Source organism: Plectropomus leopardus, chromosome 4, assembly GCF_026936395.1.
Source record: "Plectropomus leopardus strain MGB_pleo_1.0 chromosome 4, ASM2693639v1, whole genome shotgun sequence".
Taxonomy (NCBI): Eukaryota; Metazoa; Chordata; class Actinopteri; order Perciformes; family Serranidae; genus Plectropomus; species Plectropomus leopardus.
Genome location: NC_142179.1, coordinates 21,113,017 through 21,124,539, shown reverse-complemented (window position 1 = coordinate 21,124,539; position 11,523 = coordinate 21,113,017). Strand labels below are relative to the sequence as shown.

Here is an 11,523-nt window from a genome sequence, read left to right as displayed (position 1 = left end):
TAAACTATCAAAAATGATGCAAAAGCATATCTTAAGCTAGTCAAACAGCTGAAGAGCCAGTTTAACCCTCTAGTATAGTATAGTATAGTGTAGTATAGTATAGTATAGTATAGTATGTCTGCTGAAAAAAAACAGCAGATGTACTATACTATACTATACTATACTATACTATACTATACTATACTATACTATACTATACTATAGCTGTCTGTGGTATCCCTCCCAGTACACATATTATAAATTGTAGAAGTGACTAAAAAAAGCAAACAAATATAGATGCAGCTCATACCTGCTGAAGTCAATTATTAAAGGTAATAGAGACACATTAAATGGATGCATTGCAACAATGACAATACACTCTGGAGTCCAACCACTGTCTTGAGTTATGTGGTAACGTTACGTTTTTCATTTCTCATTCATCCCATTTTATTTAAACGCAGCAGATGTTTGCGGCCCACTGAAACGTCTTGTAGCCACATAAACGATCTTTGGCGCGGGGAGGAGCTTGAGATGGTCCCCCCGCCCCGCACATGTTTACCGTCCCAGAGAGGAGGGGGTGCTGGGCGGTAGTAGGGGGGCTGGACTGGTGGTAGATAGCTGTGACATTTCCTGCTGTTGTCATGAAGATTATTTGAACCGTCAAAGCAGTGCGGCTCACTTTGTGCAGACTGCTCGATAGAGATCATTTGTTGGCGAAGAACGCAGTTTTATTCAAAACAACTCTTAGTCGTCTAAAGTTATGAAAAATAATCAGTGGTGTGGCTGTCAGCGGCTAACACGCTAGCCTGGTGCAGCAACAACAACAACGACTGTGCAGTGCTGTCCGTTACGTGCAGCGGTGAGTGTAAATGATATGTTTTTACAACAAAATGCCGCTTTTAAAAGTTAATATTAGTAATTTAACTCCGAGGTTTACCTCACTGTCACAAACGGATTTCACGATTGATCACAAAAAGCAGGTGAATTATCTTGCAGGGTCGCTTGAGGTCAACATATATGGAGTTTTTTCACACAATAACTGCCTTCATTGTGTTTTATTACTTAGTAGAATAAATAACTTTTCATTTAAATTAAGGGCTGTTAGTAATTTATGTGGGGGAAGGTGGTGTTGCAAAATAGGAGAGGCATGTCAACTAATTTTTAAGCACTGGGAAGGATTTTTTAAAAACTTCTATATAGGGAAGGGACATATAGGCTAACTTTCTTGTATTTTGTATATATTTTAATTACCATCTGAACCCCAAAGCCTGCCGGCGAGTTTCATTTGCATTTTGTCTTTAAAAATCACAGCATTTATCATAGCCAGAAACTGTAAAAACTGAAATTATTGTTGCTGTTTATTTCAGTAGATAGCCTGAGTGTTATTCTTATGCTGTTTATTTGTTACATTGGCTTAAATGCCTACATTTGGTATGAATATAAAAAAACATATAGTTAGCACCCGATTATGGTAGAGGAAGGACCGTGCATTTCCCCCAGTCACTCACAGAGGCTCAAGGAATAAATATCTGTAGCTCTGGAGAAGGTCAAGATCAAATTTTAAAAAAGTCACACCCCAGCAACCCCCTTCGTCTGTTAGTAAAGAACAGTCCCTTATCAGTACTGGGAGCACTAGTGGCTTTTAAAGGAAACTGAGTTTGAATATCTAAAAATATGACAAAAATGAAAAAATCATAAAAGCTTTTTTTTTTTTTTTGGAAGACATTCTCTTGGATATTGTGACTAATTTGCAAATTGATGGCTCAGCTGGTCTTTGTTTCTGTCAAAGTCAAAGAGGCTTCAGAGGACAAATGTCTCTTTCACATGAATTCTGTATCCTTCATTTTTATTCATTTATTTTAGTGCCTTCAGATGTTTGTTGAATCCGTTTGTGTGGATGTTTGTGCCTCCTCCTCCTCACCATTCATTCCCTCACTGCTGACCTTTACCCCACATGAAGCTCTTGGCCCTCACGGCAGCTGTCACAGACAGGCTGTTTATCGGACACTGGCTGGGAAACGCAGCCTGCCAGGCCCTGCTGGCACACTTAAATTGCATAGCTAAACTTGATTCATCGGTTTTTAGGACATAAAGCATCAAGCTGGTATGAAAGTAACCCTCTCTACCTGTTTGTCTTTTGGAGCTGAGTCTACCCAAGGATCTGATCTCAACTTACCCAGCATGCCCCTGTCCTGAGAGGGCCTCTGACCTCTGATCATTGCAGGAGAAATGTCCTCAGACCAGAATAGTACACAGACAGCAATGCTGCATAGCATAAAGTTCACTTATTTCGTTTAGACTAAGGGCAGTATTTCTCTTGAAGGTTCAGCGTGTGGGAATTAGGGGCATCTATTGGCAGAAATGACATATATTATTTATAACAATGTTTTTAGTCGTTTACAGTTACCTGAAAAAAGAATTATTGTGTTTTTGTTACCTTAGAATGAGCTGTTTACAAAGCGCCTCCTCATCCACTGAGTCTGCCAAAAAGTGGCCCTAGATGTTCATGTTGTTGCATCAGCCAGTAGAGTTCTCCTAAACACTTGCTGCAGTTCTGCTCTCACTGGTGCGTGCCACTAAATCCTCCACACTGGACCTTTAATTGTAGACCAACTGATGTTGCATATCGAGGTCGATATCAATATTTGAGAAATCACGTAAACAAACATTTTGTGGAGGATCCCTTAAATTGGTTTGTTATGGAATTTTGACGGACATATGTACTATGTGACACATTTTACAGATTTGAAAAAGAAACTTATCATAATGTGATAAATTGCGTATTAGATTGATCAGTCATTCAGTACTACGAAGGCGTTTTAACTCGCCAGTTAAAATGATCACTAAAAATGTTTGGGTTTTTTTGTGCAATTGCGTTCACTCGGTGTAGAAACTGTTATAATAATCAGTCAAGTTTCCGAAAGACTTATTTTCCTGGAGAATATTGTTTTCAGTAAATATTATTTATTAAGTTTTACTCAGTGAGTTGTTGTCATATTTTGTAGGATTCTGTAAAATGTTCATAACACGGTGCAAAAAATGGCTCTCACTATTTGTTTTTGGACAGTTTTTACCCTTATACTTTATTGTACTTTAAAAAAAAAAAAAACAACTTTTAGACTAGTGGACTACTCTAAACTTCAATTTAAATGTCAGGACAATTAGTCATTAGGAACATCTGTAATCAATACTCCATTTTAATGCCATAACAGTTATTACTATGTGGGGTGACAGATATCATTTTTAAGTTGCTTATGTTTGTGTTACTCTCGTCTCTTGTGTGAACTGTGATGTCCACTCTGCTCTCTTTGCAGTGTCAGGAGGATGTCTGTGAATGCTCCTCTTTGCAATTTTGGGATTAATCCTATGGATATTGTTGCTACAGTGGAGGAGTAATACCAAGACTGTAGCAATGCCCGTGAAAGGAGAGGAATCTCCGTCCAGCTGTGGTCCGCCTGCAGCAAAGGAGGACGTCTCTGCTGCACAGTCCTCTCGTCCAGGCGGACAGTCTCTGTCAACAGTTCCTGCTACCTCAACAAACAATGAGGATCACGGTCCTCAGGACAGCGGTGCCTCTGCGGGGCTTGAAGTTAAATCAGCGGACAGTGAGGCTCTGCAGACGTCCTCCGAGGTAAATTCAGAGACGCCATCATTGCGAGAAACCACCCAGAAACCTTCAAAAGTGCCGATGCTCAGCTCAGGGCCAGAGGCGAGGGAGCGCCTAAAGTTCATCCTGGGAGCATCAGAGGACAACTCTTCAGACGAGGAACCTCTGATCACCAAACCTCCAAGCGGTGCCTCTCAAACACCGAGCTCCACCCAGAGATCTTCTCCTCTGCAGGCGTCCTCTGCGGCGCCACAGTCCAGCTCCTCAGGCATGAAGTAAGACCTTGTTTCTATTCTAGTGAATTTAATGTCAGCTGTCCAGTGTCGGGCATTTTTTTAATCACTCCGTCACTGCACACAGGTGAAAAGCATGTCTGCAACTCTGGCATGTGACACAAACATGGAAGCATCTCAGAATAAAATCAGACTATTTTTTTTTGTTTTGTTTTGTTTTTTCAAAAATATTTTGCAGAGGATGTATTGTCTCAAAATATGTAGGTTAAACATGTGGCTACGTTGTTGACGTGCTCCTTCAGCTTTGCAAACTGTCTTATCACCTGACCGCTTTGAGTTGACCTGTATTATTGTCGCATGCCAAACACCCCCGGCTCTATTATTGGAACAAGCGCGCCGACCAAATGACTTTGAAAACTGTGGCGTGACTCTAGGTCACAACACAAAACACAAAAATACTTAAATATCCTCCACAAAATATTTATTTTTAACTTTATTGTAATAGTCTGCATAGTAGAGGGTTATTTTTACCTCGGCGATGTTATGTGATATGAATCATATCATATGATCGTGGGTCGGAGGGGTTGTGTGGTGTACACAGCTGTATGAACAACTTGACATGCAGAGTTGGATTGACTTATCCAAACGGATAAAGCTATGTGTGTTAGTGGGACTGTGGGAAGCATCATGAAGGGGAGAAAGGTAAGAGATTTTGCTCTTAAACATCTCTCAAACTTTGACTCATATTCTCGCAGTGTGAGAATAGTTCTTGCAGCAGAAAGAGATTCACTTTTGAAAAAGTCTTTAATGGAAAATACATCTATTTGTGCATGTGTGCATGAAGATTTCGGCCTTTTTGTGCCCAAAAACTTTGGACTCTAGTCGTGGTGTCGGCCTTGTTTCTTTGTATGTTAAGAAGAAGCAGCGTGTAATCTGTCACAGGGAATCTGTTGATAATTTTGCTGCAAATGTGGGAGGGAAAAAGGGAGGGGGCACATGAGAGGAAGTATTTTTGTGGAGGTTTTTTTTGTTTTGGTCTTTTAAAATCACTACCAAAGGACAATAAAGTAGGCCATATAATGGAGGAAAACAACTGTCAGGGTCTCAACTTCTTCCCATATCTCCAAAGGTAAGGGCTATTAAAAGCTGGATGCGTCTGTGTAATTTGATACTTTAGCTGCAGTGTTTACAGTGTAGAGTGATCACATGCTTTATGTCACAGCTGCACAAATAATGAAAACATGCACAACTACTTTGTAGAAAAGATGCCGTAGCAGCTTCTGCAGACGTGTTTGTGAGGGAGAATCACTCGTGTGGCCAAACTGTTGTTATGTAACTGAACAGAGCTTGTCTTGGCACATGAAAGAATGAGGAAATTAAAAAAAAAAAATTATATGTACCCTCTAGAGGAAGGAAGTAAACACACCAGGAAAACGGTGTCCTCGTGAAGCAGTACAGCAACATACTAATTAGTAACACCCCTCTCAGTCCCTAAGTCCTGTTTGTAAATAGAAACTCACTATTTGTTCAGTAAAGTAAATGAAACCGGGACTCGTGTCCAGGAGAAAGATCACAAAAGTGGATCAGAAGTGTTTGACACTGAGTTGGAAAAGGTTATCAAAAACCAGCTCAGCAACAGAGTGCAATCTGTGTTCCCTGAGCTGAACAGAACAATAAGTTACGTTTAAAGTTCAGCTCAGACAAACTTCACAACAGCACTCACTGATGCAACACAGGTGTTTCTCAATAAGATATCTTAACATGGGAAAGATTTCTATGAAGAGACTTGTGGTGCAATTTCAGCGAGACTTTGGAATGAACAAGATATGAGCCAGCTGATAATCATGGTATGTAAAATGACTTACAGTTACTGCACTTTTTATTCAAATATGTGTTGAAGAACATGGAGACGTTGCTTTGTCCATTGTTGTCTTAATGTTACCCAGTTTTTTTGAGTTGAAATAATGGCGGTGTTTAAATTATAAAGGTTTTTAAACAGTTAACCATAGTCGAATATCCAGAGGTAAACGGGCAGCACATACACAGAGCCTGCAAACTGCTTTAACTGCTTATGCTGTTTTTTTTTCTGTGATTCGATGATCTCATTGACTTTGACAGCCAGACAGCATCACTGCACGTGATCATGCATTATTAACTGTAATAGTAAGGAAAGACTTTCAGACTGTTAAAGAATAATTATCATCACTGACTACTGCTGTATATAGAAATAACCTAATAGCACTTTATAAGTATAAGTAATATTAGTAAATTCAACATAATTTAAAGTAATCTCAAAGTAAAGGTTTGTATTTTGAAATGTTAATCACAAATAATCAGGCATTTGATAGTCCTGCTATGTTCAGGTGAACAGGAAAAAAAATGCAAAATGATCTTGCTTAATGAACCAATATTTAGTTTGCGGGGCCACATAGTATATTTTAGAAGACATGTTGCAGGCTGTCTTAAATAGGTTTGTAGGCCACGATTGTCCTCTGGGCCAGACTTTGGACATGCCTACACCAAAATAATAAAGAGTGAAGAGAAAAATGAAAGCTCTTGTTTTTATTAGAATACTCATATAAATTGGTACCAGTTCGCACTAAAAGTAGCTTGGTTGGTACATTTTTTTCCACACTGTTTTTATTTACATTTTCAATGCCGTAAAATACGTATAACATGACAGATAACATACAATTGCTGCATTGACACAGAACAAAGAGAGAGAGAAAAGAAAGTAAGAATTCTCCTCATGTGGTAATAAAATGAAATCTATACAAAAATGTTAATATTTATAGCAAAAAATGCAAAATGTGACAAGTATTTAAATAAAAGATAATGCAAATTGAAGATTGACATCCGCTGAATTTTGTCATTCACTTGATCATCTGATAAATCTGAATCCTTAACAAAATATCCTCTCAAATGTTTGCTGTTGAGCCTTTTGTATGTACGTTTATCACAGGCCAAGCATTACTTAGTGGATAAAACAGATGTTTTCAAGCCTTCCAGTAGAAAAGATGTTTTTACATAAAAGTGCAGTTCATTTTTTGCATAAAGCAAACTGAAATCTGTGAATGCTTGTTCACTTTTACTATAGTTATGTTTCTCTCGATATAAGCCCAACAAAAAAAGCCTTAGGATCCAGTGAGAATACAGTGAAACTATTTCGCTCTGATTTCTGTACATTTTGTGCACGTCTGGTTTTTTGTTATATCGTTTTAAATCCACCAGTGTCACACATGTCCACATTAATCACTTATACCGTGGCTGGTACATTTTGAATGTATTTTTTTAGATTTTTATCTATTATTACTGCTGCTTTAAGTGAAGGAAACAGCCTCGTACACCTGACTGGGCTAAAGGTTCAGTCTGTATGAATGCATCATGTTTATGACACATTTACCTTTTTATTGTCCCTGATTGTCGGTGAACTGTCGATAAAAAGGGACACCAGGAGCAATATTGTGGCCCCTTTTTTCTGTGGCTGTGTTTTTCTTTCAGATTGCACTTTTTTCATGAGTGGTTTTATCAGAACAGTTGTAAAGGGTCATTTTGAAGATAAGGTCAGAAATAAATGGGCTGATCCATACAGTCTGCTTTTGCTTATTGAGGAAAGAGGCTGAACTATGACTGTGGCTTTTGATTTTTGATGCTGTTGCTCCCTTGTTGTTGTCGTTGTTATGTGGTTTCTTCACAGACTCACCCTGTTACGTAGCTGTTTATCACCACGGCTGTAGAGGAGCACTGTGTCTGTTGCTTTTTCACCTGCTGACATGATGAAGGATTATATGCAGCCTGCAGCTTTCTGGATTATTTAATATATGCCGCAGCTGATACACAGGGCACAATACACTGCTATAATTGACATTTGTTTTGTTATCGGAAAAGCAACTAACCAAGAGCTCTCCACTGCAGGCCTAGCATGTCCGGTCTTCACTTGGTGAAAAAAGGACGTGAACACAGAAAGATGGATCTACAGAGGGACTTCACCGTGGCTTCTCCTGCTGAGTTTGTCACCCGATTTGGTGGCAACCGCGTCATCGAAAAAGTAAGAATGAGCGTCTCTCCTGTGTTTTTAAATCTCTGTTTTTAAGGGGAGGCATTGCAGGTGAATAGAGTAAAATTTATGCTAAAAAACATCATGATACTTCCCCACCAGGTGATTAATTATATCAGGAAAATAATTTTTTTTGTATGACAAGTGTGATGAACTCTAATGTTTAAATATGAACACGAGGCATTAGATACAAGGATGAATATATGCACTTTATCAATCCTGAATTAGGAATTTTTATGTTAGAGCATATGGTTAATCCTGCATTGCACAGGAGCAGTAAAAACACAGTAATACACATATGAAGAGAGAAACATAAACCTTAGCAAACACTGTAAGCATAAGATATATATTTACAGAATATCAATAGACTATACAATAGACTAAATATTAAAATATAAAATGTATCCATTGGATAACATACTGCTGGTATATATATATATATATATATATATATATATATAACAAATGTGAAAATTTATTAAAGTATCTTTTACTGAATTAGTTATTTATGCACTCATTGTATACATTTCTAGAACAGAAATATGAATACTGGATAAAACCAGGTTCTTTTTGTTGATATATTAGAGTCAAAGGTTTTTACAGAATAAAATTTGAAAATCTCTTTTTTATCACTACATAAAAACCAGCCAAGTCATTTTTTAGACATACAATGTTATATATATCTACGAATGATATATATACAGTATATATATACACGCTTCAGTAAAATCCTTCAGAAAATAGATTGGAATAAAACTAGAAAGTTGGCATATGTAAGTGCTGCTGAAGTGGAGATTTTTTTGGCTCAGAGTATGAAAAAGAAAACTTTTGAGAAAACAGCCTGTGAAGAAACACTGACAGATATCACCATGAGACCTTTCCATGAGACTTTCACAGCTGATTATTTATTTTAAAAAAGTGTCACAAGTTTTGAGCACTGTGAAAAAGTTTCCTCAGTACCCTTTCACATTTGCAGATCCCTGCAGCAGTCACTGTCAGCCTCATCAGGCCACCTGTGCCTCATTAGTCACAGTGAAGTTATCAATTAAGAGACTTATCTCCACTTTTTATCCATTAAATCTCTTTTAAAATAGATCTTTCATGAGCCAGTTTTTTGTTTGTTTTTGCTTTTTGTTTAAACCTGCTTTATTGATGATAGTGATGATTTTGTCCTTTGGTCACCAGTATCATATTGGTTGCTGGCAGCCTGGGCTGAGGAGAGAGGGGGAGGGGCTCAGCAGTCTGAGTAACTCTGGCTGTGTGATCAGACGCTGGTGACAGGTGGAAGATTTGGGAGCGTAATTCATCATAGAGAGAGGGATAAATTGATTCTGGCTCACCTGTAAATATTTTACCAATTATATGTTTATGTTGATCTGTTAGAATCAGGTTTAAGGCTGATTCCCTTTTTGGAGTCCAGTTAGGGTGGGGGAGGGGTGATAGAAAGCCACCTGGGCATTGACTGGAGGAATGATTGTCAGTGACTGCTTGCTGTTAGGCTGTGATATTTTTTTTTAAGTTGTTTCTTACCTCAGCTGCTTTTTGTTCTTTTTTCCCGGGACTTTTGTTCTTCTCCTCTGTTTAAGTTGTGATATTTTTGGTCAATAAATCACCTCACAGATTTCTGCCAGAGTCCACCAGTCACACAAAAATCCAACATTTATGTAGAGTTACTGTTTGTAATCCTACAGTCACAACTTTTTTGTTTTTTATGAATCAGTCACTATCTGATTAAAAAATGCCCTTTTTCATACATTTTCAGCTCAGATATATGAACAGAAATAAACACCTAAATGTATATTTTGGACATTTTATGGAATCCCAAAATTCTAAAATTGACCAGTGCATGAAAAAATGAAAATGTTTTGATTGCAGCATTTCGGTCACTCCTAAGGCCTCACAAGTTGTTTCTGTTTCTGTTACAGGTGCTGATTGCTAACAATGGTATAGCTGCAGTCAAATGTATGCGTTCTATCCGTCGCTGGTCTTACGAAATGTTTCGCAATGAGAGGACCATCCGTTTTGTTGTTATGGTAACCCCTGAAGACTTGAAAGCTAATGCAGGTCATTATGAACATCATACTTTTTATTATCCATCACTAAACACTTAGTGAGAGTAAACGCTAGAAACTGTCTTAACTGTGAGCCAGCTGTGCTTTAGAGAGGGATTCCCTGAAAGTCTACTGAATTAAGAATTATAAAAAAGTCCTTATCAGTTGTTAATTGTTGCTCTTTTTCCTCCCTTTACTTTGTAGAATACATAAAAATGGCAGACCATTATGTGCCTGTGCCCGGTGGGCCAAACAATAACAATTACGCCAACGTAGAGCTGATTGTGGATATTGCCAAAAGAATCCCAGTGCAGGTACATGCTTCACCACATATTTAAACAGCAGCGATCTTTAAGGCCTCTGAGTTAAACCTTTGTTGTGATAAATACCTGTCTGTGTGTGTCAATGTCGACAGGCTGTGTGGGCCGGTTGGGGTCATGCCTCAGAAAATCCCAAACTGCCTGAGCTGCTGGACAAAGCAGGAATCTCATTCTTAGGTGAAAATCCAGTTTGAAACCCTTTTTATTTGGTTAATTCGCACCCTTGTCTGATCTCATTGTTAACTGGCCGTATCTCTCTCTCAGGGCCGTCCAGTAAGGCCATGTGGGCTCTGGGGGACAAAGTGGCTTCTTCCATCGTGGCTCAGAGTGCTGACATTCCCACGTTACCATGGAGCGGATCAGGTGATGCTTCACCCCCCACACTGTCTCAGTTCATGTCATGTGTAGAACTGGACCCAGATATTTGACTATGCAGATATTTGTTTGTTGGGTAATTATGACAATGTTTTATATATATATATATATATATATCACCTTTTAAAAACAAAGTTTACAAAGTGCATTGACAAAAAAAGCACAGCAGAAACGGGATACATTGACAGTGATACAACGACAGAGAGCCAAACAGTCTTATTAAACACAAGCAAGAAGATACCAGGGTAGAGTTTACATAAAATTAGAAGCAGAGGACAAATAATGCAAGCTGGAGAATGTCAGAATAAAAATATACAAAGAAATAGACCAAAAGTAACAACAACAGAAACAATAAAATCACTAAAACCCACAAATGAAAGGAAATAAAAGAGAACATGAATTAAGAAGGTGAAATAGATACAAACAAATAAAAGAAATAAAAAGGCAAAATAAAATTTGCCTCTCAGTTTTGGGATTTGGATATTCATTTTCTGTTTGTGTGTGTGTGTTAATGTATAGAATGGGTTAAATGCAGAGGACAAATTTAATCTCAATAATGTATGCACATACTCTGAATTGACTAGCAGCCTGTTATTATGAGCATGGATGAAGGTCTTAAATTTAAACGATAAGAAAAAATGTCACACGCTCTTATTATGTCACAAAAAGCGCATCCATTGGACCTCATTAAAGCACAACCCTCGAGATTACAAACATGAATAAAGCACACCAAAAAAACAAAACTGTAAATTAACATTATCCTTAAAAATGTATCTCCTTTGATTAAACCAAAAGACACGTGTTGCAGCAGTATGCCGTCCATCTCAGCCATTCGAGTCTTTCCCGAGTCATGTTCAGAACTATTAATTACTATAAAAACTCCAGATCCCCCAAAAATTAT

At 38.0% G+C, this 11,523-nt stretch overlaps 1 protein-coding gene across 5 annotated transcripts in view; it reads left to right on the top strand.

Annotated features, from left to right (window-relative positions):
- The first annotated feature begins 575 nt into the window (after positions 1-575).
- Positions 576-11,523, top strand: part of acacb (acetyl-CoA carboxylase beta) — a 29,174-nt gene continuing 18,226 nt past the window's right edge. For 2 of the 5 annotated variants that reach the window (XM_042488531.2, XM_042488529.2), the window contains exons 1-7: positions 576-838; positions 3,294-3,861; positions 7,735-7,867; positions 9,802-9,940; positions 10,132-10,241; positions 10,343-10,424; positions 10,512-10,610. In XM_042488531.2, coding sequence (XP_042344465.2) covers positions 3,314-3,861; positions 7,735-7,867; positions 9,802-9,940; positions 10,132-10,241; positions 10,343-10,424; positions 10,512-10,610 — 1,111 coding nt within the window. In that variant the 5' untranslated portion in view covers positions 576-838; positions 3,294-3,313. Of the gene's footprint in view, positions 839-3,293; positions 3,862-4,216; positions 4,522-4,838; positions 4,949-5,499; positions 5,667-7,734; positions 7,868-9,801; positions 9,941-10,131; positions 10,242-10,342; positions 10,425-10,511; positions 10,611-11,523 lie in introns of those variants that run through there. The other 3 variants (XM_042488534.2, XM_042488532.2, XM_042488533.2) reach the window with 3 other exon arrangements.